At 35.1% G+C, this 24,956-nt stretch overlaps 1 protein-coding gene across 1 annotated transcript in view; it reads right to left on the reverse strand.

Annotated features, from left to right (window-relative positions):
• Nucleotides 1-24,956, reverse strand: part of LOC105348121 (cyclic nucleotide-gated channel rod photoreceptor subunit alpha) — a 41,544-nt gene that overhangs the window by 3,812 nt on the left and 12,776 nt on the right. The window contains exon 3 of the mRNA XM_034473509.2: nt 4,097-4,390. Coding sequence (XP_034329400.2) covers nt 4,097-4,390 — 294 coding nt within the window. The remainder of the gene's footprint in view (nt 1-4,096; nt 4,391-24,956) is intronic.

Genomic DNA, 24,956 nt, shown 5'->3' on the forward strand with positions numbered 1-24,956 from the left:
CAACAGAATAGCAATGGAGGCGCTTTTTCAAATTAGATCCACATGTTTCGTTTAAGTTAAAGGTCTGTACTCCTACCCTGAAATATCGATTGATAATAACATCATTTGACATGACTTTAGAAACGCAAGGAACCTATTATCAAAAAAAAAATTCGCACTGTCAATTATGAAATATCGGCTAGATGAAGTTTATTATTCTACCACTAGGCCACTTGCCTAAGAGAGAGAGAGAGAGAGAGAGAGAGAGAGAGAGAGAGAGAGAGAGAGAGGATATCTTATTCATATATTATAGTCAAAAACAGTATATGTTTTAATGATCAACCTAACGCAATGGTGTATTACCATGTGGTTGTCTTTTCTGCATAGTATCACAATTTACAAACTGATTTGCTGAAAGTTGCTTATTTGGTACACCAAGTATTATCATTTTTATTAGAAATGTTCTATCATCTTCACTTTCAAGCTTTATCTAACTTTCAATAAATTTAAGACGAACTTGAATGTCTAGAGCATCTATAGAACGAACTGAATCGAAGGCAGATTATTTTTTATCACATTGTCCACCTACCATTAAAAAATTTATATCCATAAAACGGATGTTTTTCAATGAGGCTACTTACAGGGAAAGATTGAATAAATAAGAACCATTCCTTTATTAACGCATTGATTTTTTTTATAAAACTCGCCCCATTCATTAAGTTCAATTATATTATAATATCGTGGTCTCTGCGCATTATTGATGCTGTCATTATGAACTCACTAAGGATATGAATTCATGTTTTAATCTGTCATTCTGTGTAAGAGGTTTTATAAGTATGCCATCAGTCTAATTTGAAATATTCATTTTTACGTAGCGATCATTTAATTCTATGCTTTTTTTCTTTTCAAACCCTGAATTACAGGAATATAAAGTATTCTCTTTACTTCTAAATGAGATGGGATGGGTTAGGGTTTACGTATAGGTTAGTAGTACTGTAGGCCAACTTTGTTTTCAACGACAGAAATTCGCAAAAAAGCCTATGTAGAGATTTCCGCGTCAACAATCGCAAAATTTATCAGCACTCAAATAAAAGCTAATTAAGTGTACAATATTTGTCTACGTGACGTAGACATTTCATTGATGTCAACCATGTTTTGTATGAATAAATATTTGATCTATAGGTACATGTATCTTATTACACCAAGGTCAGACATTGAGTTCACTGACTGTAATAGACGGGCAATAACAAGACGAGACCTTTGCTTACCCCCTCCCCCTCCCCCACCCCCTGAGTCCACTGACTGTAATAGACGGACAATAACAAGACGAGACCTTTGCTTACCCCCTCCCCCTCCCCCACCCCCTGAGTCCACTGACTGTAATAGACGGGCAATAACAAGACGAGACCTTTGCTTACCCCCACCCCCTCCCCCACCCCCTGAGTCCACTGACTGTAATAGACGGACAATAACAAGACGAGACCTTTGCTTACCCCCTCCCCCTCCCCCACCCCCTGAGTCCACTGACTGTAATAGACGGACAATAACAAGACGAGACCTTTGCTTACCCCCTCCCCCTCCCCCACCCCCTGAGTCCACTGACTGTAATAGACGGACAATAACAAGACGAGACCTTTGCTTACCCCCACCCCCTCCCCCACCCCCTGAGTCCACTGACTGTAATAGACGGACAATAACAAGACGAGACCTTTGCTTACCCCCTCCCCCTCCCCCACCCCCTGAGTCCACTGACTGTAATAGACGGACAATAACAAGACGAGACCTTTGCTTACCCCCTCCCCCTCCCCCACCCCCTGAGTCCACTGACTGTAATAGACGGACAATAACAAGACGAGACCTTTGCTTACCCCCACCCCCTCCCCCACCCCCTGAGTCCACTGACTGTAATAGACGGACAATAACAAGACGAGACCTTTGCTTACCCCCTCCCCCCCTGCACCCCCACCCAGTCTTATCATCTGTCCTTCTAAGGATAGTATTGTACTAGTATTTTTCTTTTATAAAAACACACACAAAATGGTAAGATAATTAGTTTAAAACTCGCTAGTTATTAGTACAATTATTTTCTAATCCTTTGACAAGAAGTGTCCAACATTGTACAGCTCAACATAATTTTATAAATCCAGGATTATGTTTATTTTGAAAAATGAGTTTGTGTGTGTTGCCGGGGAGGGGGGGGGGGTAGGTTGTATGATCACTTTTTGTCTTTTGTTTTTATGTGGGTACGTATACAACAGCTCAACATGTCTTACCCCCAGAATTCCATTTGCAACTTTCCCATGACCCATCAATATTCTAAATGTACATTGATCTCGCAGGCCTCTTTTTGTGTTTTTTAGTCCGGCCACAAATTAACAAATATCTTACGGTATTGTCATGCTAAAATCGAAAGGAAATGCATGTAGAGTGGTGTGTCTTGTCTCTGTATCCAGCATTGGTGTAACAGAAAGATAGACCTAGAGAGCTCTTTATGCATGCGTAGCAGATCGGATACACGGAGAAATCAATACAGAAGTCAAAAAACTCTTCCAATGACACTTCGTATAAATAGAAAACAAAACTATTAAAAAATATGTCTACAAAGAAAACACGTTTGACCGGAACACATATACAAGGTACATGTATCTAATCATTGACTGTTTGTTCTTAATAAAATTATTAACTGTTTTAAGGTCTTCAAAAATAAAATTTAGCACATAATGTATAAAACATAAACATGTTGGAGATGTACAGGAGAGAAATTATTTTATCTCCTTCGGGGTTAAATTGTTGTGCGACATAGAAATCTCATTCGAATATTTAAAAAAAAAAGGCAATACTTTTACATGTGTACAATGTAGCGTCGAAATTGCAGCAATAGTTAAAGAAATTTCAAAGGATTAAAAAACCATGTTTTAAACTGATAAAACCTTGCTGACAAGAAGAGAGATAGATGGTCCCTCGACAAACGGCAATTCTTAAAATACAAGGGAAAACCAAAAGTAAGGTCTTCAGACTTGTCTATATAGTTTCTTAGCATAGAGAATTTTGGTATGATGTATAAAATTACATTCCCTTTCAGTCTATAAATGAAAGAGGGGGGGGGGGTAATTTGCTACATGTAGACGTCGAATGGGACAGATCATTTGCAGGATCTGGCCCCGCCATCACCATCTTTCCTCAAATGAAGTCAATACCCAGCATCGTCTATCGTCTAATGTTTACCTCAGACTTATGCACTTTTCCTATAAGGATTTCAGTTAAGGACAGAGTTGAGCGATTTAAAAATTTTGGGGACGGTGAGGCCTACTCCAATTTATCTGAACAGAATGGAAAATATTAAAAATATCATTTTTAAAAAAATCTTTAGTATAATATTAATACTAAGTTTTGAGGTTCATTTCAAAGTTTTAAATGTTTTGATATCTAGCTACGTACATCTGTACTCATATGTACGTACACGTAATGTACATTGTATGTTTGACAAATCAATTCAAGGATAGGATATGCATAGGCTATGCCTGTTGTCCAGTCCTATTAAATGTATTCAGTTAATGTTTAAATTTAAATTACAAATTAATTTACATGAAATAAAAAGGGGAAATACTGTAAACCAATCTTTATTTGCATGTGAGAACTTTTCACTGCGTGTGAGAACTTTTTTGCTTAAGTTCAAGAAAACATCGTAGTCAATAATACCTAGTCTTGTAATGTCGTTTGTATTTGTTGTTGTTTTTTTTTTTTAAATGGTAAAAATTATAATTCAGTTTGTCGCTAAAATTAGTTGCAAGTTTGGCACTTGTAAAACAAGACGTTTAGACAGCGCAAACAGAAGTTGGTTTACAGGTAAACAGAAAAATCTGGGTATTATTTTCAGGCATATCATAAAACCTTTTTTTCTATATAAATGATATCTCCAAGGGAAAAGAAGAGGGGTCTAAGGGAACTAGAACAGATTTCGTCCGTAACATTACTTTTTTCTACAAATGTTAACTCCACGTAAAAAAGGACGGGTTTTAGGAAAATAGAACATGTTTTAGGCGTAACAGTACCGTAGCCCCCGGGGAAAAAAGGACGGGTTAAAGGGAAATAGATCAGATTCGAGACGTTACGTTACCTTTCCTGCAAATGTAGTCCCCCGGGGAAAAAAGGACGGGTTTCAGGCGCAGCACCAGCTCGCACAGGAAGCCGGCGTCCGTGTTTTGGAAGATCTCCACGCGCTTCAGCGTGTCCAGATGCACGTGTATGGCAATTTCCGCCTTCAGTTTGTCGGGGAGGAGGACCAGGGTCTTTTCTTCGTCCGTCGATTTGTTACAGTACCAGAGATAGTCGAACCACTTGATGACGCGGTCCTGTAGACGAATCGGAACGCGCCTTAACGACATGTACGTCTTCACGCCGTCCAACTTTGCTGAAACAATAATGAAAATATTATACTTCATATATCTACAGACTGTAGAAACAGTTTTGGTAAACACATTTTCCGTATTTATAACTTATGCAAAATGTGCTTCTTAATGGAAAATATATGCGTAATCTAAATGATTTTAAAAAAATTGATGAACAAAAGTGATTCATGAGACTATTTAAAAGTTAAATCAGTTTAATAAGTACCGATTTTTGATATACATATAACATATTTATCAGATTTCTCTACTCAATACAATGTACAATATAAGGTAAGATGATTTCATGAGTGGATGGATATAGATGGATGGATACGCGGATGGATAGCAATGAGGATAAAGATACATGTAGTTCATGTCCGATCAAAACGGTTTAACGGATTCTTGCCATTGGACAGACTACTAGTATTTATTGATATGTATCGTATATGTAGTCGAGCAAGGGATGGCATTAACATTTATTTTGATTTTAAGAACATTTGGGCTCAAATTTAAACAGAAGATTAATATTGGAAGAAACGAATAAACAACTGGATGTGAAGGGTATATATACAGGTAACAAAAATGTCGCTAGCACCTAGTGTCATAAAAACCAAAAACTGGTTTGGTCCATCAGAAAACTTCCCCCTAAAAGATGATGATGATGATGATGATGATGATGACTTAAACGAAGAAACTGTTTGAATAAGTTCAATTATATCTGGAATACGAAGATGAAAAATAATCCGGTTTAACGTTGTTTGTCTAGGAACAGCCAATCTAGATAAATGGGATTACAGCAAACAGTTATGCTCCATCACTGTCACTGCGCCAGTCTATTAATAGTAACAAACGTTCGATGCTTTATTTTGAGCTCGACAGTTGCATTAGTCAACACTCCAAGTTCTTAAAGAGTCAGATAAAGAATGGCTTGTAGCGGAAGATCACAAAGCGATGCGTCTTGGATGTTGATGGCAGAATTATGTTGACAAAACATATCTATCGCCATCTCTCTCTCTCTCTCTCTCTCTCTCTCTCTCTCTCTCTCTCTCTCTCTCTCTCTCTCTCTCTCTCTCTTGCCACAAATGGCATTGAGCTCGAAGTTCAATAACATATGCCTCGTTTCTCTAAATTTATTCTACGACGAATTTGACGGTGCATTATTCGACCAGCAAGGTTGCCTTAATAATTTCTTATTCGGATGCGACTCCCTCGGGGAAAAAAAACCAACATTATTGACAAATAGATCAGCGAAAAAGTGCCCACTCAGCGAAGTAATGCGATCATTTAAAGTATACTAAGCTACAAGATTAATACGAAGATATAGTCTTTACATGTACAGAAGTAGGCAATTTCAAAAGCCCATTCTCTAAGAAGAATAACAAGATTCGTCATTTTTTCCAAAGAGGAATTGTAGAGTAATTGATATTACTGTACAAAAGATTTTTTTCCCATTCTCAATGCAAAACCCGTGTTGCGATTTTAAGTGCAACAACATTTATTCAAATTTAATGGTGATGCATGGGAGTTTTGCATGCCACTCCACTTCGCAAAAGCGGCTCCATTGATTTGTTATTCAAGGTCAATCGAGCTGATACATCATGATAAAGTCATGTGCACTGCAATGTAGGTTTTGTTTTCTTCGTGCAATAATTATAGACCGAACAAGGACAAAACCGCCAGTCGTCTGTCAAAATAAATCATTCCGCATCATAATTTAAGATAGTCGGATGTTTTTGGCCATTTTTGGACTATATCTTTCTTCTGAAGACAAAGAGCAGTTCATGTAATGGATATAAAATATAATATAACGTATTTGAGTCTAAAAACTACAAACTGAGGTCGTTCCTCTACTACATTGTAGATATTAGCTATGGTTCATGGTCAACGAAATCATGCTTCAATTTTCTTTTACATTTTTTAAACTTAACAGCCCTTGAACCAAAACGAAAGGTGTATGAATACAATGTACTTATAAAGCCACAAAAATGTAAAACCTTCAACTTGAATATCTCAGTTTTTGTTGGTGATCAATTTGTTTTTGATAATTTCATTACATTGTATATAGCGTACTTATGATAATTACATGTACAATAACAGGATGTGAAGAGTGCCCATATTTCATAATATTTACGTTTGCACCCTGTAGACTTTACACAGCCCTAGCACACTGACCTACTGACTGAGTGATGTGTCGGCGGAGGACGCACTACTTTCGTATAACAACTCGTTCATTCGAAAGTACATCGCTGTACGCAAAGACATTTTGTTGTAGCAGCACGTTTACCCTTAAGCTTGTAACATTGAACTAGAGTTATGTATTTTAATAATGGCTATTTCATTACACATAAGCCCCACAGCTAAGTAATACGATCTTTTCTTTATCAGACTTTCATGCAGTTATCGCCAACAAAGAATTGATGCAGACAATTTGTTTATAATATGATGTTTTCTGCTTTGAAATTATTTCTTTTTATTTGTTGGTTACTTGGTAACCTTTTCATATTTATTTGGGAAGTGAGCATTGTTGACATTTTTTGTTGTGTTTTTGTTTATACTTTTTTTTTATTTTTATTTTTTGTGCTGTGTGTGTTTTTTTTTTTTTTTTTGCTTTTTTATTCTTTGTTTGGGGGTTGGGGGTTGGGCGTTGGGAGGGGAGCTTATTAGTTTCTTTTTGAGAATAATATGCTTTTGCTTAAAATCTTGATTTCTTGTTTCAGTTAGTTTAAATACAAAGTGTGCTCTTTAGGTGATTTTAATGCAGCTCAAAATGACCTTTGTAAGGCCAATAACTAGTGTGACCCCTGACCTAGTTTTACGGTCACATCCTGGTGACATGTATCGATGCCCCGACGGTGGGAACCCAACAACGAAGTCTTGACAGTAAGTCATTTTTCTCTTATCATTTATAAGGCTTATCAAACTAACACGTGTTAAAAATTTGTAGATTTCTCTTTTGTTCTCTGTACCATCACATACACATGACAGAGGTTAGGGAGAATGGTGTGTGTGTGTGTGGGGTGGGGGGGGGGGGCATAAACAAGAAGACAACTGATTATTCAGAATTAGGGGGGGGGCATAAACAAGAAGACAAATGATTATGCAAAATTAATCAATTCTACGTTCAGATTTGCGGTTATTGATGAAGCTTTATCATTACTTATTTATAAAACAATACATTGCGATATATAGCCCGCATAACATGCTAACGATTTAAGAGCACGGGGAATAATATCGACATCAATTACACTACAGAATGGCTACGTAAAATATTAATGAGATGTCATCTTATTAAGAAGGTTTTTATCTTTTATAGGTGGAACTACAGTTTGATGGGTTTATAATTGTTTTCCCGATATTTCAGAGGAATGTATTTAATCTTTTTTTATTTATTGATTTGTTTTTTATTACTTTTCCCCCATTATTTTTGAATATCCTTTAATTAACCACAGAAATCAATTGAACTCTCCAGAAGCACGGCAAATATACGTCAGAGCGCCAGACGGTCTAATTAATTTATTCCTCCTTTTAATTAATCACTTATTTTCTCATCTAAACACTTTAGAATCAGATAATTCACCATTAATACATTAGAAGTATGTGTAATTGCAATATATGATTTATAAATAGATTGCGTTTTGTAACTGTAGGAGAGGCATATGCAAAAGCTCAACGATTGGATTTTAAAAGAGATTACAAACCCTTTGGGTGTTGAAAGGAGAGAGAGAGAGAGAGAGAGAGAGAGAGAGAGAGAGAGAGAGAGAGAGAGAGAGAGAGACTATGTTCCTACTTGTGTATCATTCTTTATTCATTTTCCAACCCTTGTTGCGTTAACGGACAGACAGTTGGATGTATTTACAGTATGGGATTGGCGATTTTTGTTGACGTTAAAGGATTATCAAACTATTTTTTTCTAAGGTATCAACATTGCATGTACAAAATAAACTTTCTTATACTGTTAGGAATTCACTAATTGCTTTTTTGGTATTTGATGTAATGACAGTGCTACATAGACCCTGTGTGTCGCTCACAGCTAGTACAGACTCGCAACAGAGTCCTTGAAATCAAACACAGCTTCAGACCATTTCAGATGACATAATCTGTACGGGGAGAAGAAAAGCAATACACTTTGAACAGAGACAATCATAAGTGCATTATCCAAGCAAACAACAAGAATCCATTTTTAAACCCTGCGACATGTTGGAATAACCGCCAGATCTCAGCGGAGTCAATTCGTCTGGGCCAAGTTTCCGCCGCCTTCCCGCCATTTTTTTCCGCCATGTTTCCGCTGGGTATTGGGTGATACACCGACGTTCTGATCAAGGGGAAGTAATTAAGATTCTTTACACCCGATAGCATTTAATCCCCGGGATCTGATAACAGATATTGCCCGAGCGTTTCTTCTGTTACCATATCGGTAAATGGGCCGGAACGTCCTACATATTCCAGAAGTCCGGAATACGACCACAGTAATACCCAGGCCGTGGCGGGGATATACGCCGCGTTATTTACACGGCGACACAATACAGCGGAACAGTGTTAGGAACCAGGAGACTGTTTACTTAATCTATCAAAATAATAGAATTACTTAAAAATATACTCTCATGTTTAAATATTCATTCAGCAGGTATTAACATTGAGGTCTATCAACGGATACTTTTATCAATTTGTAGATCACAGCAAAAGGTGCAAGATTTAATAAATTAGTTCGCTGTTACATCAAGTAAATTAAACTTGAATGATTTGCTTATAAATAAGCTCTAAGATACGGCCATTATGGCAAATCTCTTTAACGAATAAGTCTTAATTACAAAGCCAAAAATGTACAATATTATTCTAAACATAACCAAACATAATCGCTCTCCAGCTAATTTGGGACACAATATTTATTATTACATGGACATGTTTTCGAGCTGTCAGATTTAAGCTATGAGCAATGCCGTTTCAAGGAAAACGATTTAAATATTCATGTCGTACGGGTGAATGCACTAAATTGTTCTCAAATAGGACAATAAGTAAGATGGTGTCCACTGCCCCTACCTAAGGAGGAAGTAGAAAGACTCTAATGAGAGCTATTTCAGTGCAGCCGTCAACAGCCGATCTATTTAATCGATCGAATTAGCGACAGTTTGGAAATAAATACTGATATGTGAGAAGGCCGGGCTATAGAATCAAATTCAATGAAATACTTCCATTATTGATAAACGTTCTATAAAGAGATTCATAATACATACAGCTGAAACACAAAAAGGGGGGGGGGTTACTATTATTCAAAAACAATCATCAATGAAAAAAAAACCCACTTTGGTTATCTCGTTTTCCTTATAAATCTAACAATTCATAATTAAAAAAGCAAAGTGCAGAATTTCTTGTTTGAAATGAAGTATTTATTTACCCAATTTTCTACATCGTTTGAACTATCTAAAAACCACAGTTGATTTTCGAACCCGATTAAAAAGATTTATCGCTGTAGTGCGACTTTCAAAGAGAGATTTTTTTTAATTACGCAGGAATTTTCAATATATGCTAAGAACATGTGACCATGATACAATGAAGTAAATTTAATTAGAACACGAATAAAATAAATGAGTTATCGAAAGTTTAAATATAAACAACATAAAAAACACAATCACAAGTACCTACTTTGTCAAACCGGAAGCCTTGAAACATTGAAGAGAGCTGGTTGGTTGTGCTGATTTTTAAAACTGTATTAATCGAAGAACAGCTCTGTATATATTATAAGATATAAACAAAAATATTCATATTTTAAACCTTTGATATTTGGATTTTTGTTGTTTTCAAAAAAAAAAAATAGTCAAAAATATAATATCTAAAAAAATAATGTTGCAGATCTGATTGGTGACCATTCAGCCTCTTTAATAAAACCTAACTTTTTTGGTCTTTTCTTGGTTTTTCTACAATTTAATTTTTATTAATTTTTTTATTATTATTTTTTTTTGCTTTTCTAACCTAAACGAACAAGCCAATCCAAATAAACAGAACACCCATTTATTAATATATATTTATTTAACATTTATTCTTTACGAACTTGTGAACAAACCGTCCAACCAATACCAAAGAATGTAGATGCTAGGGGCGCAGACATATCCGAACCTATTAACCTGTCATTGTATTAATAATACTGAAACCAAGGGTCGTTACCCTAGCTCAAACAATCCCGGCTCCGGTTAAATGATGGGGCTGCTGTTTGCAAAGGCCGAGGACTTTGTTACTTACACAATAGAAATCAAATGAGATAACGAAAGCTTTAGTGGAAGGAAGATGTCAACAGGTGCATGAGATCGGCGAGAATGGAAGGCTGCGGTACCAAAGAGTTTAGCATTCTTCAGCCATTAAAGAAACAGAACGTGAAAATCGTCCTAATCTCTCTATCAAACCATCGATTTTCCCCTAGGGTGCTATGTAAGTACAAGGAACCTAACTGGATCGACAACAGCTTACAAAAAGAAAGGTTGTTTTTTGTTGTTTTTTTTGGATGTAGATTATTTTTCCGTTTGAATTTTCTTTCTAGGCCAAGGTCATTATAATTTTCGGTCCAAAACTTGAATTTATGTTTTATTATATGTACAAGTGTATTTTTGGAAAGATTAATTAGATAAAGAGAAAATTCATAGATATAGTGCATTTTGTTGTCCATTTCTGTTGTCCTGGAGCTTTGCTGGTTTTGCTATTGCTTCTGTTTCTACTGCTGCTGATGATGATGTAATAATGATGACGATCAATTATCACGATAATGATGATGATGATGATGATGATGATGATAATGATGATGATGACGGGGGCGTTGCTGATGATGATGATGATGATGATGATGATGATGATGATGATGATGATGATGATGATGATGATGATAAGTGTGATAATGATTGTAATGATGATGGTGACAGTAATAATTAAGGTGATAATGATTGAACTTTGCTGTTACTAAAGACCATTATGATAAGTACGGGGGGAGTTGCCGCTATTGATGATTCTCATGATGAAAAAAGATGGTTAGGGATGATAATGATACGGATCTTCTCGTCGTTATAATGATGATGGTGTGATGCTAGTAATAATTCAAGATAATGTGGATATCTATTCTTTCCTCGTTTCAAGTACAGTCGCAATTATAGATTTTTTGTTAATTAGTCACGCGTTCACCTCATACTAAAAATGATAAGATTGTCTTGTTTTTCCCTTAAACTAAGAAGAAGGCATAGGGCATTGTCATTATGATTCAAAAGGAAGTACATCCACAAACGAGAAAATAATTACCTTTCTTTTATACCATATGGGAATTGGGTTTTTTTCAATCACAATGTGTATCCTGAAGCTAAACAGTTGGATAGCCAGATTTGTGAATTCTGTCTAATTTTCTTTGTGATTTTCTTTCTCTCGATTAATTGCTTATTTATGGGTTTTTGCAGGATAAAAAAACTACCCGTTCCATTGAAAATAAATATTATTAGTTTGTGTGCTTATTGTTTTCTACATAATAAAAAAAGTTTGGTTATCATACATTCTTAGGGGGGACATTTTTAATCATGACTAAATGTACCTGACAAGGACATAGTTCCTGCTTAACTTGCAAAGTATGCATCCATTTTGTGAATGGTTAATATTGAAATTGAGTGCACAGAAAACCTAAGTACACGAAACTAGAGAAGCCGAGCCAGTGCAACAGTACTACATCGTTTGACCAAAAATCTCACTTCTTGAAATCATTGAAATCAGACCACTTCAGTATTCATCCAGAAATAATTGAAAATATACTTTAATGAAAAGAAAATCAAATCTTTCAGCACCCAGTGAGTCTAGCTAGATTCTTCACATCAAATGTTCTTTAAATAATGTTTATATGACCGAGTACACTTTTTCTATATAGATATACCACTGTAGGGCAACTCTAGAAATAACCCGTCCCAGATAACACATGTTACATAAATAGATAATACTTAATCTAATCAATGTTGTTTTCTAACTCTTTTACGTAGGAGTCGCGTTCTGTACTGAACGTCTTTTTTCCCCCTTTAATTCATTCAATCTTGGCTGGAAACGCCACGGCCAAGGGCGTAGTTATTCGACTCAACTGGTCTGCAATACCGAACGAATTCGGATCAAATAAATTCCTGCAAGACCATTTTTTGAGAAGGGAATTCAATGGAACCCGATGTCAGTTGACGTGTAGAAATACCTGGTATTAATTCTATTGTCGGTTATTAATTCTATCGTCGTTTGCCTGTACCAAGAAATTAATAAGCCAGTTTGGTTGTTTTGGTCACATATACCATCGCATCACTTGCTTTCTTTCCAGTGGTCGTTTTAATACCATAGATAAATCGCTTTCGGTTTAACAATATTATTTGTATACGAGATATATTGTTTACCATCTGTCCTTTCTCGATACTAGCGGTACTCTGCATGAAAACTGCATGTCCTTATGTGAGGGTTGTATATGAAGGTATTAATTCTTAGAATTGAACAGTTCTTGTCAAATAATTTAAATGATAAGTTAGTATACTAAGACCTTACGAGTCATAAATTCCAAATATTACAGCATCTGCGTAAATAAAAATGGAAAAGACATCAATAAGGAATTTAATGAAACTTGCATTATTCAGCATTATGCATTGGCTTTCCTATCGGTACGTCTAACCGAGGACTGTATGGAGTACCCTTTAATACTGAAAGGTCTGTAGACAGATGCTAGTAGAAGACAAATTACACTGATAGCCAAGAAAAGCGTGAAGATCAAATAAAAGTGTACCTGGGTTAGCATCTGATTTTACATTAAGTGTTTCTTTCTTATACTTATTGTAAATTTTTGTGAAAGATTCGGGCATTTCATTTTTATTTCCTTTTGAACCGTCGGTCCGTCAGACCTCTTTACTGTCACTAGAACTTTATCTACAGTTGCCGAATCATTTTGTAGGATTTGATTTGAGATTAATCCTGCTGTAAGGATTATGAATTTTCATGTTACCGTTACAAAAATAACATTCAACGTCATATAGACGGGTATACATGTATTACTTAGTGTCTAAAAATAGTCGTAAGTATTTTTTACAAAACCCTAATCACATTATGAACGCGCGTCCGATATCTTTGAGATTAAAAACTCTTAACAGTTAACTTTTAACATTATACCGTTGTTGCTGGACAAGACATGCAAACTAATCTGTACTTTAAACGATTCCATTACCATATTATTTTATCGATTTTCAATGCAATGATGGAATCTTTTGTTGCCTTTGCCAATATAGATAGATAGATAGATAGATAGATAGATAGAGATATATATATATATATATATATATATATATATATATATATATATATATATATATATATATATATATATATATATATATATATATATATAAATATTATATGTCAAACCAAGGAATGCTTTAATGTTCTTTTTTTGAAATTGTGAAAAATTTGGTAGCCTCTGAAAAATATCTCGAACATTGCGAGACTTTGATAATAAATCTCTATATAGTTTGGAAGTCGCAGATGTATTGTCCTTCCGGATTAACAATGCAAGATTTATTTTTTGTGACAGAAATAGACAATACACTCACAGTGCGAAACCCATCATCACGCCAATCAAAACCCGCCATCGTCTCCCAGAATGCATATTACAACACCCCGGATTGACGATAATGCGGAGAAGAAGAAATATAGTGCCATGAAAGATATCGTAACGCCAACGTCTAAGGATGCCCACGTCAAAACACAAAGAGCTTATCGTACATCAATTGATATTTGGTACTACAAGAAATAGTAGAAGGACAATTCAGATAGACAGAAAGAGGACAGATAAAATGAATTCGCCGACACATGCAATCACTTATTCCTAGATTTATACTTGATTAAAAAGCCATTGTTGAACCTTTACAGTGAAATGAACACTGTAGATAACGGGTTTTTATTTTGGAAAAAGTACCAATGTCCTTCAAGTTAGTTAATCATGATCAAATATGTAAGCTCTAGGCTATAAGCGTTGGTGTGACATTGGCTCTGTCCTTTTCTTTTCAATTTTTTTTCTTGGGGGGGGGGGGGGGGGCTTTTCATCTATCTATACTTACAAATTTACACATTTTGCTAATAAACTACGAAACGCCTACACCAGAGTAACTGCTTACACCTTTATTATTTCAACACGTGTGAGATGATGTCCGTATGCTATAAGTGAATTTTGACTCATAATTAATTTTGTGATATTAATCAAAAACCTACTTTCATTTTCGATAAACAAGCCCGAAATAGCAAAAATGAGAGAAAGATGGTGTACACGCTTTGGCGGATCCAAATCAGTTGGAGTTCGCATCAAAATATATACTTGTAATGAAATGATATTTAATGATTACGTAACCAGTGAATGTATTTACTAGGAACTTACTTTTAGATTACATATAGAAGTTAAGATTTGACAAATGTTGAAGAAAAGAAATAAGGCAATTCGTTTCTTGAATGCGTGATTTAAGTTTGATAGATAGAAGCTAGCGAAGCGCGATCTCTCGCGAGAGTGGAATAGAACATAATGATTCCAGAACGAGGTAACAAAGAATGCGGTTTGACTAATTAACGTCATGGTAAAAAGTGTAGGACTAGTTCATCTTGCATCGTATGCAGATAGCTTTGCCTTGGATGTGACATAAATAAAATGGAACAAATTAATGCGATTACAATTTTGATGGTAAGAATTTTCCAGATTGGTGCGCCCAGGAACGCGGTTTGACTAATTTTACATCATGTGGAAAGTGAAGGGCGAGTTAACCATCGGTCAGATACTTTGGATATGACAACTTTCATTTAAAATTTGCAAATAGGTATGCAAACACTGATATTTTTTAATTTCATACACTTTTATCATTTTTATACCACGACAGATTGGTAGTAAACCATTAATTTGTAAACAATGAACAGATTGTGTTCAAAGTCTATAAAATGATGATAAAATGATGTCTATGATATGATGCATGCATTAAACGGGGAAGTTAGTGGGGGGGGGGGGGGGGGTGACCACCCTCTCCAAATGTGGTTTTTTAAACGGTCTTTTATCTGAAATTCTCATTTGTGGCAGTGATAAAAATTATAGTGAAACTTGACCTAAAGTACAAAATTAATAGAGATACGACGTCCTATATACGCATTCAGTGGTTTTAAAAAGTTTTAATTGTTATAATTTCTACTCAGCTGCATCAAGATGAGTTCAGGTCACGTACATGTATATACATCATTTAATTCAGTTAAGATGTTTTATCCCTGGTCGCTTATCTAAATATTCAGCGCCTTGAAGTTGTTGGGTTTTTTTTAGTTTTAAAGAATATGTTAAAAAGCATCTGAGAAACAATTCGGACACAGTACATACGAAAATGAAAAAAATATTTATATAATGGCTCAACATTTTAGCATTGTGTCATTTATGTGTAAAGTGTTAATTCCCGCACTTGCGCGGGATATCATCTAGTTAGAGAGACTAATCTTATACTGCATAGGGCATGATGTGAAAATCAAATCCTTATATATTCCCAAACGTATTTACAGACTTTTAGTTGATTTAATGTGTAAATCACCTTACATCTCAAGGATTACGTTTATTCAAAATTAAAAAAAAAAAAACCCTTGAAGAGAATGAAAAACCATCTATTGCGTGTTATAGACCTTGTATTGTAGTGTTATTTTTCACGTTCAAAAAAGTAGGTCAATGACCTACTTTTGGAGTTAATGGCCATTGGATATTTTTTGAAAATTTATGTAAATTCCCTTAAAAAATTTACACTATGACTAAGATTTTCTTATTTGTGAAAATAATGCAAATTGCTAAACTCTTTAAAAATGAAATAGAGTTTATGAATGACAGTGGCACTAAATAGATACAAAGCATTGAGTTTTCATTTACAATTTTTATAAATATTCCGACCCGAATTTCTTCTATCAGTTTTCAAATCTGCACCCTCTTTTGATTCAATTTAACAAAAAATTGAGTGATGATAAAACATAAACATTTATATTGACCTTATTCTGTTTGCATAAAATTTATATGGGATCAAAGGTCAAAATACCAGGTATTGAGATATGGTGGCTTTTATCGTTTATAAGCATTTTTCAATATTTTTGTAGCGTGTGCCATACGTTTATCTTAATGAAAAAGTGAGATAAAACCAACAGAAAATATGCAAAATTATGTTGACTAACAAATAAAATTTTAACTTTGATATTTTTGTAATATCAAAATTATTTCAGTGAAAAACAAATTAAATCTGAAAAATTTAGTCAGAATTTCCACTTTTTTGCTATAAGCCCAATTTCGTTTAATTCCATAATAAAGTAAAAAGTATTGAATGTTATGTCAATAATAATTCATTTAATTAACTTTCCGTGTTTAGAAAAAATATTCCTTAAGTTATGACATTGAACTTTCTAACAATCCGAATTTGAGAACTCAAACCCTGAGTAAACAACATCCTTAAACCTTACAACGCCCTGTCTTATGTTATGAATAATTGTAAAAGGTGTTTGCATATCATTCTTTACAAAGATTGTAATTTTATCAATATATTTAAATGGACAAATAACATTTAAATATAGCAGATTAAAAAAAAAGATTGTGATTAATACAAAAATAGATTGGACCTTTCTATTTACAAAATTACTGTCAGTCGAAACAGATTCTATATATAGTAATATTTGATCATTTATATTGTATTAAATCACAAATCACAGAGCGCAGTTTATCCTATGAAAATAAAAACAAATGATAACCATTATCAATTTCTCAACATCATTACTTAATACTTAATATTGTTATCAAGGAAATAAAGAAAAACATGCACTGCTAAATTCAGATGTATAATCCCCTTCCGGCGGAAGTATACAGATGAAGAAGCGCATCTACAAAGAAGTGAACTTCATACTAACGATGTTGTTGTACATGTAGTAAAAGAGGTGATTGATTTCACAAAATTTGACACTAAAAAGCAAAATTATATAAAATGCAAAATCAAATTTTAACTGAAGAATGCTTTTGAACACTTAATGTCTAGGTGCGTTTATGTGTGATCAACACCAACATTACCTATGTTAAAAAAGTTAGTGTTAATTCTGATAATGAAAATTAATAATAATTGTGTTTGCTACTTTCACTTAATTCACTGGTTACCTTTTAACGTGCATTTGTTTAATATATAGATAAATATGATTTTCAAGTATTTTATAGATTTTAGAAAAGAAACCGAGCTCGCTGACAACAACCTCTCTCTCTCTTCCTTCCAATTTAAGTAAACTATCGCGAAAAGGTTACACAAAAGATGGGTACTATTCAAACCCCCCTGTATTTACCTTTCAAACCAAACAAGAGCGTTGGCAAAAGCAATTAATAAAATGTGTTTAAAATGAATGGATTGGTCGCCAGTAGTGTGGATCTTTATACTCGTAAAGCTCCGTATTTTGTCATATTAATGATGAACAAACAGTTTGATTAAAATAAAACTAATACCTCGTTCATTGATTGACAATTAATCAGGAACGCTACGAATTAAAAAATCGGTTCCGGACGAGCGATTCGAGCCATTCTCCTCAAACTCTCTGTTTTTAGAACTCATAAATACAATTATGTACCAAATTATCGTGACGGCTATTACGTTAAAAACCAAACTGCGTTGTTTCTTCTCACCTTTGCTTCGTATAATCGGAATAGAGTAAAATTGACATCTTATTAAAACAACTTATACGGGTTTTCTTTCTTTTTATTAAGGTGGTATGGGACATTTGTCGATATTAATGTGGATTAAAGTACATTAAATCAAAAAACTTTCACCGGTTTAGAATTTTCAAATTTTACACTATTTAACAAAAAAAAATAGTTTTTTTGAAATTTTTTGGAGAGGTTGAAAATGTAAAACCCCCAGCGGGATTCGAACTCATGACTTACAGATTCGTACTAAACCCTCTAACCCACTGTGCCACGCTGTTAGGTGATAATATTGAGAAAGAAACTACTTATATGATTAGACTTCATTGTATTGTTTATTTCGATAAACATATAACGTCACAACATGGAGGTGTCCCATACCACATTTATTCTTCATAAGCAAAAATTACAGTTAAAAAAAATACTTATCAAAGATCTTTGTGTGTGTACTGAAAAACCGCCACTTGGACGAGAACCCCCCAGATTTTATTATATACCCTCCGGCCATTTTATGTGCAAGAATGCCCCTTTTGTCAGAAAGCGACTTGACTGTATTTAAAGCTCCGGCGCTCACGTCTTGATTGGAGCGGTACCAATCTAATTTCATTGAACTGAATAGCAAACATGCAATATATTTTATTTCCAGGAGATAAGTGACGACGATTAACCCTCCGTTTGGAATTAAAACGCATATTCCTCCGCGGGCGACCGCGCTGCGAAAAAAAACCAGAAATCGACCGGGAATTTGATCGATCGGATAAAAACGGGTTACGAAGTCGAAAATTCCATAAGAACCCAAGCATTGCAAATGGTTGTCCAAATAAATTGCTGTCAGAAGCGACATCAAGATGATATATATGTGACTGTAGAACCAGATCATTATTTTAGGAAACAACGAAATTACAACACACGGGAGAAATATTCATCGGATTTTCCAATACACGTACCGTTGTCAACCGCGTTCGATGTTTAGTCGTAATCTTTTCCCGTCTGCGGCTGTCTGATATCTTGTTTTTATGTGTAATGGTATAACTTTTATAAAATCCTTTCAAATCGATGGTCCATTGTTATGGGGTTGATTAGGGATAGAAATACCCCGTTTACCTAAATTTCCACCGAGTTTAATTTTGTAACAATGCAAATTCATGGTCTATATTTGAACATATCACTTGGAATATTCTTGGGACTAATTTCACCAACAAAGCAAGGTATTTAGCCCCATTCCTTTAATGGTCTTACTTGTTTACCTAAATTCAAGCATGGAAAATAGCGGCATAAAATTAATCTTAGGAATTTTACCAAATTCTCCATACTGACAAATGTTTGCTATATATATATATATATATACCACATCCCTACTTCTTATCAATCAGTGATAGGAAATGTGCACTCGATTGAGATGAACAATACTGAGACTTTTATTGTTGTTTTAATTTATTATAGCTTATTGGAGGAGGGGTGATTTCGGATGGAAATTATACATTTGAGATTCGAAGGGTTAATATTTCAGGATAAAAGTATTGTATTGTTTATTAGTCAACAGCTGTACAGCTCATAGACATATACAATTAATATACACATGTTATAATACATATACTGGTCACTTGAAAAAGGCAAGTTTATACATGAAGTTTTCTGATTACAAAAGCATTCTTAATATATTTACCTAAATTGCACAAATCCTTTACATTTTGTGTTGACAATAATAGAATTAATTTAAAGACAGAGGGTTTAATATAATAAAACTTCTTAAGGAATTTTTCTCTTAAGTTACAGTAATAGGGACATTTCAATATAAAATGATATTCATCTTCTATATCTAAAGTACATAGAGGACATAAACGTCTTTGTAATGGAACATTGTTATATCTGCCAGTTTCGATGGTAAGACAATGGGATGATAATCTTAATTTACATATAAGTTTCTTATATTGTAAAGGACTTCTTTTTGTTAGATATGACTGCAAGGTACAATGATCAACTAAATATCTATAGATTGTACATTTGGAAGAGGCATTTATGTCAGCTAGTAAAGACATATTATTTAAGATGCGATACAGATTGATCAAACACTTGAGCATGTAGCTAAATTTAGACTGTTTGTAAATCGTACGAAAGAGCACCCAATTTCAGTCTGTCGTGAAGTAAAAATGGCGCAGTTGAATATTATCGATATCCCCCGGGCAATATATAATCAACATCAGTGTCCCCTCGGGGATTATTGCAAGCTGTTTAGCAATTGATGCGCGTCATTCTTTCGCCACTTCCCTTCAGCACAATACGTTCAGAAAAAGAAGGAAGAAGGGAGGGCAGTCGACATCTGCTTTTAGGGCCTTTTTTATTGGTTGACCCTCCCTCTCTCTCTCTCTCTCTCTCTCTCTCTCTCTCTCTCTCTCTCTCTCTCACACACACACATACCAGAATACATTGTAATGAAATTTTGTAAGTAAACCGCTTTGGACAATTTTATTCTCTCATTAGCATAAATGTTACAATATTGATTAAGACAAATGTGACTAACCCAATATTTGCCCTAAATAACTGTTAACACCATGTTTATGATAACTGAGCGAACAACGAAATGAACCGCATTTATAAGAATACAATATTTAACCAATAAGATTTTTTTTAATTCTACAGTGCTACCTTTATATTCGAGTTCATGGTTACATGAAATTCAATCTTTTTTCTATTTTTTTTGTGTCGAAAATATATACCAATAATCCGTTTCCGCAATCATTGTACACATTCGAGTTTTACATGCAGTAACAATACTGGTTTTAATTTAGGTTTTAATCAAAATTCTTTTGAACGAACATTCAATCCCACATTAAACACACCGTTATAATGGTGTCGATTCTCCCAATTTTATTAAAGCCCACCTCTTACTTTTCTATCTGAAATACAGTGATCGCTGTAATCTAATTTAATATAAATTATATAGAACGAAGGAAAGAAAAAAGAAATTCTGAAAGTTGCCGCAGAACTTCCGCGTCTAAAGAGCATTCGTGGACTCGATTCCTCAATTACCTTCATTACACCACAACAATTCAGCTATATTCTTATCCCCAATTTTTTTTCCTTGAGGATCTAGGGGCACACAAGTCATCAACAGGGCGCTAATTCTGATTCACTTTGCCACAGAATCCTTTGCGTGCTTTACTTGATGACAGGCAACTTCGAAAATCGTGACCATAGATTGCAGCAAACCCGCAGGGGTATTTCGAGAAAGCGAATCGAACGCGCCGAAGGGGTTAACAATAGACACTTTGTTAGAATGTTCTGTGCATCTAGGCAAGTCATTTCCTCGGAGGGTTGGAGTCTGGTGTGCAGCACGAGAGGGAAGCGGGGTCGATCTTAAGCTATTACCATTTCAGCATTAATAGGAAATAAGAAACTGTAAAAGGTCTGACGCTCTGGTGAGCTCCATATAAATGATAATTTACATTATTTCTATTGTTTTGGCCACCAGACAAGATGTAAATTGGGCGAAACGAGAATTACAACAAGTTTTGGGAATACGGTATCTAATTGATTGTATGGCGACTACTGTGGAATCATTAAATTTCATTGGGGGGGGGGGGGCAATTTTCGTGGATTGCTTAAATTTCACAGGTTCATGGGGACGTAACTTCGTGTATTCTCTAAAACCTACAAAGGAAATATCACTTTAATACCCTAATTTATTAATTCGTGGAGGATGTTAATTCGTGGATGAGAGGTAACCACGAATTCCACGAAAATTGAGCCACCACGAAATCTAATGATTCCACAGTAAATTGTCAGAATGCTATGCCAAAATCTCTATTTCCTGTATTCTTTAAACGTTTACCGGTATACATATATATACAGTGTACATGTATTTATACATGTCCACGTGTATTTCTAATTGTATTTCATAACAATTTCTTATCTTTGCATTTCCATATACATTTCTTGAAGCGTAATTTAAAAATCATATACGGCAGAGAGAGAGAGATGGGGAGAGAGAGAGAAAGAGAGAGAGAGAGACTTTGCAAAACACATACTGTAAAAAATACAATCATTATCCAATGCCTTTAGGCCGCGTGACTGGGAAATCATTGTGGGAATTGTCCGTAGTGGTGGGGAAATCGCCTTCAGAGTATGAACCGACTAAAAGAGAGATCGATGGTTCAAGAATTCAACTCCCTTAGTAATGTAACGAAACTCTCCAGAAAATGTCAAGACCTAAACTATCTTAACGCATCCACATTTTATAACCAAGTGTAATGGTAACATTTGGGATAGCAGTGGCGTCGGAAGCAAATTGAAAGTGGGGGGCTAAACTAACCTTCAAAAATCTTGACAAAACCTAATTCCCAAAATCATGAAAATCCTAATCCGTGGGGGGAGGGGGGGGATACCATAGTACCAAAAAAATAATTCTTATCTTCCACAATTTTTTTCCCCAAATCATGAAATTCCTAATCCGTGGTGGGGGGGGGGGGGGGGGGGCTAGGTATACCTATAACTCCAACTTCTCAGTATTTCAATCTTTTCAAGGTAAATTTCAGATCAATTATGCTTGCTGCGAGAAAAAGTGGGGGGCTGAACCCTCTATTATGCTATGTGTCTAATGGTACGTCTAACTTTACAAAAAAAGTGGGGGGGCCAAGCCCCCCTAGCCCCCCCCCCCCCCCCGGTTCTGATGCCTATGGAGAGGGGAAAGGGACTTAGGTAGATATCATATCATATTCTCTATTGCATTCAATCCATGTTACATAACCAGTCTACAGTTAGCTCGATTGCAAAGTCAGCTTTAAGACAAACACGTAAAGTAAACTAGTCATCTACATTTTGAAGTTGTTTTTATAAAATCAAATGTAGATAACTTAGAAAAATCTTCTAAACAGTTAACCGTGTCACATACATGTACATATGTCGCTTTTTCTTATAATCAGGAATATGTGTGAGAGAGAGAGAGAGAGAGAGAACTGTAACAACGCATGACAGACATGTTTTGTCGATGTCTGCTGATGGTACAATAGTACTAGTTTACTTACAATAGGTATGAGTTACGACTGATGGTGTGGCATTGTTCATAATATCGGAAAAGTGACGTTAGTGATACATTTGATGCCCATACCGGGATGAAATGACTAGGGAACAGATGTTTGAGCTATAGATTATCGCGGGAAGCAGCTCGCCATTGTTGCAGCCATCCGGTGTATTGCCGGTGTCATCTCGGTTCGGGTCAATAGCGATTAACACTCAATACTGATCTGTTTACTTTGTAAAAGATCAAGACGTCCCCCTGTGTTAATGATGCACAGTGGATTTGATATCAAGACGCTATCTTAACGTCAAATACAGGTAGATGCCAAATGACAGCTACATTTTGTCTGTTCATTTACATTAAAAACTTCGCTATTTGCACGAACTTTCATTGATAACATTTATCATACAAAAAAAGGTGCGATAGTGAAGTACAGTCCATTGAAGTAATTCAATCATGAATCGTTTTTCGAAGCATTAAAAAAAATCATCATGAAAAAGCCGAAATCAAATTTGAAATAATGAAAAGTATCGACGCCATTGGTTTGATTAAAATGAAGTGAAGAATGGTTTGAAATCTTGATGCACTCTTTTCTCCTGTAGGGCTGACTTATTGAGCCAATATCTTCGATACCGAGACTTACATACTGTTTTGTTATTTTTGTATTTGTTTATTTTTTTTTTAAAAATGTTGTGCACTAAAAACCTTATATTCATCTATACCGTACGCACTCCGTAATCCACTACCATTTCCTTTGAGGGATTTTCTCATTAAAAAAAATCAGCAGAAGAAAAAAATCCTTGATGAAATTAAATAAATGAATATTGTATTTCAGGTTTAATAATCAACAGTCTTCATATTTCTAATGGTTTTCAAATGAGCTTTATTCTCTTGAGAGTCAATATACGGAATCTGAATGTTAAACCCGCTCAATTCTAATGACCGCCTCAAAACAAGAGCGATCATAATCAGAATACACAGATAGAAGGGTTTTATTATTGCATTCTATTTCATCGATATTGTTTATTCCTTTCACCCTAGTCTTTATCTTATTTTGAGAGCTCGGGATCGATATTCCATACTATTCGGAGTGCGGGAATGAATTAAAACCTCATCATCGTTAGCATACAATAACCAAGCAAGCCGCCGAGGACAGAAGTCGAGGCAAGACGACAGCAAAGCCAGAAAAATTAAATGTACAGCATTATCGCCTAGAGAAGGAGATGCCCTTATGTGCTGGCGTATTTGCATTCTTATTACACAAACACCCAAAGATAAATTCCGGAAATACATTTGCTGTGCTGTCGCTAAAAAGGAACGGAATTGGTTCTATATTTAGATCTTTATTGGAAATGCTTGCTCTTCAGACGCGGCTTATCTTCAACAGGGCAAAATCAAGATAGCTTGTGATGTAAAGTCGTCAGTTAAAACTGAGTGCGTATACGTCTGCAGGTCTGTCGTTTAGATAGCGGCCCGCCACAGGGGGCAAATATCAAACCAAGACAGGGAGAAGTCGTCCACATATTCCCTTATAAAAAAAATTATAGACTTTATTTATCAAAATCTTAGCGATATGTACCCAAATTTTCTTCTCAAAGACTGTCAATTTAGGTAGTACACATTTAGTAAAGCGGATTTTAGTCAAGAATTTCATTTCTTTTTCCATTCCTTCCATAAAGTGATCCATTTTGTAGTATATTTCCTCGTTTTGGCTGAATTCTGAACTCATAATTCAATTTGACGAGGTCCGTAAGCCGACGAGACTTATCGACTGGATGAACCCCCCAAGGTGCCGGAAATACGGTCAGCATGACCTAATATAGCACCATTTAGAAGCTGTGAACCATCACATTAATTAACCATATGGCCATAA

This window comes from Magallana gigas, chromosome 8 (genome assembly GCF_963853765.1).
Source record: "Magallana gigas chromosome 8, xbMagGiga1.1, whole genome shotgun sequence".
Classification (NCBI taxonomy): domain Eukaryota; kingdom Metazoa; phylum Mollusca; class Bivalvia; order Ostreida; family Ostreidae; genus Magallana; species Magallana gigas.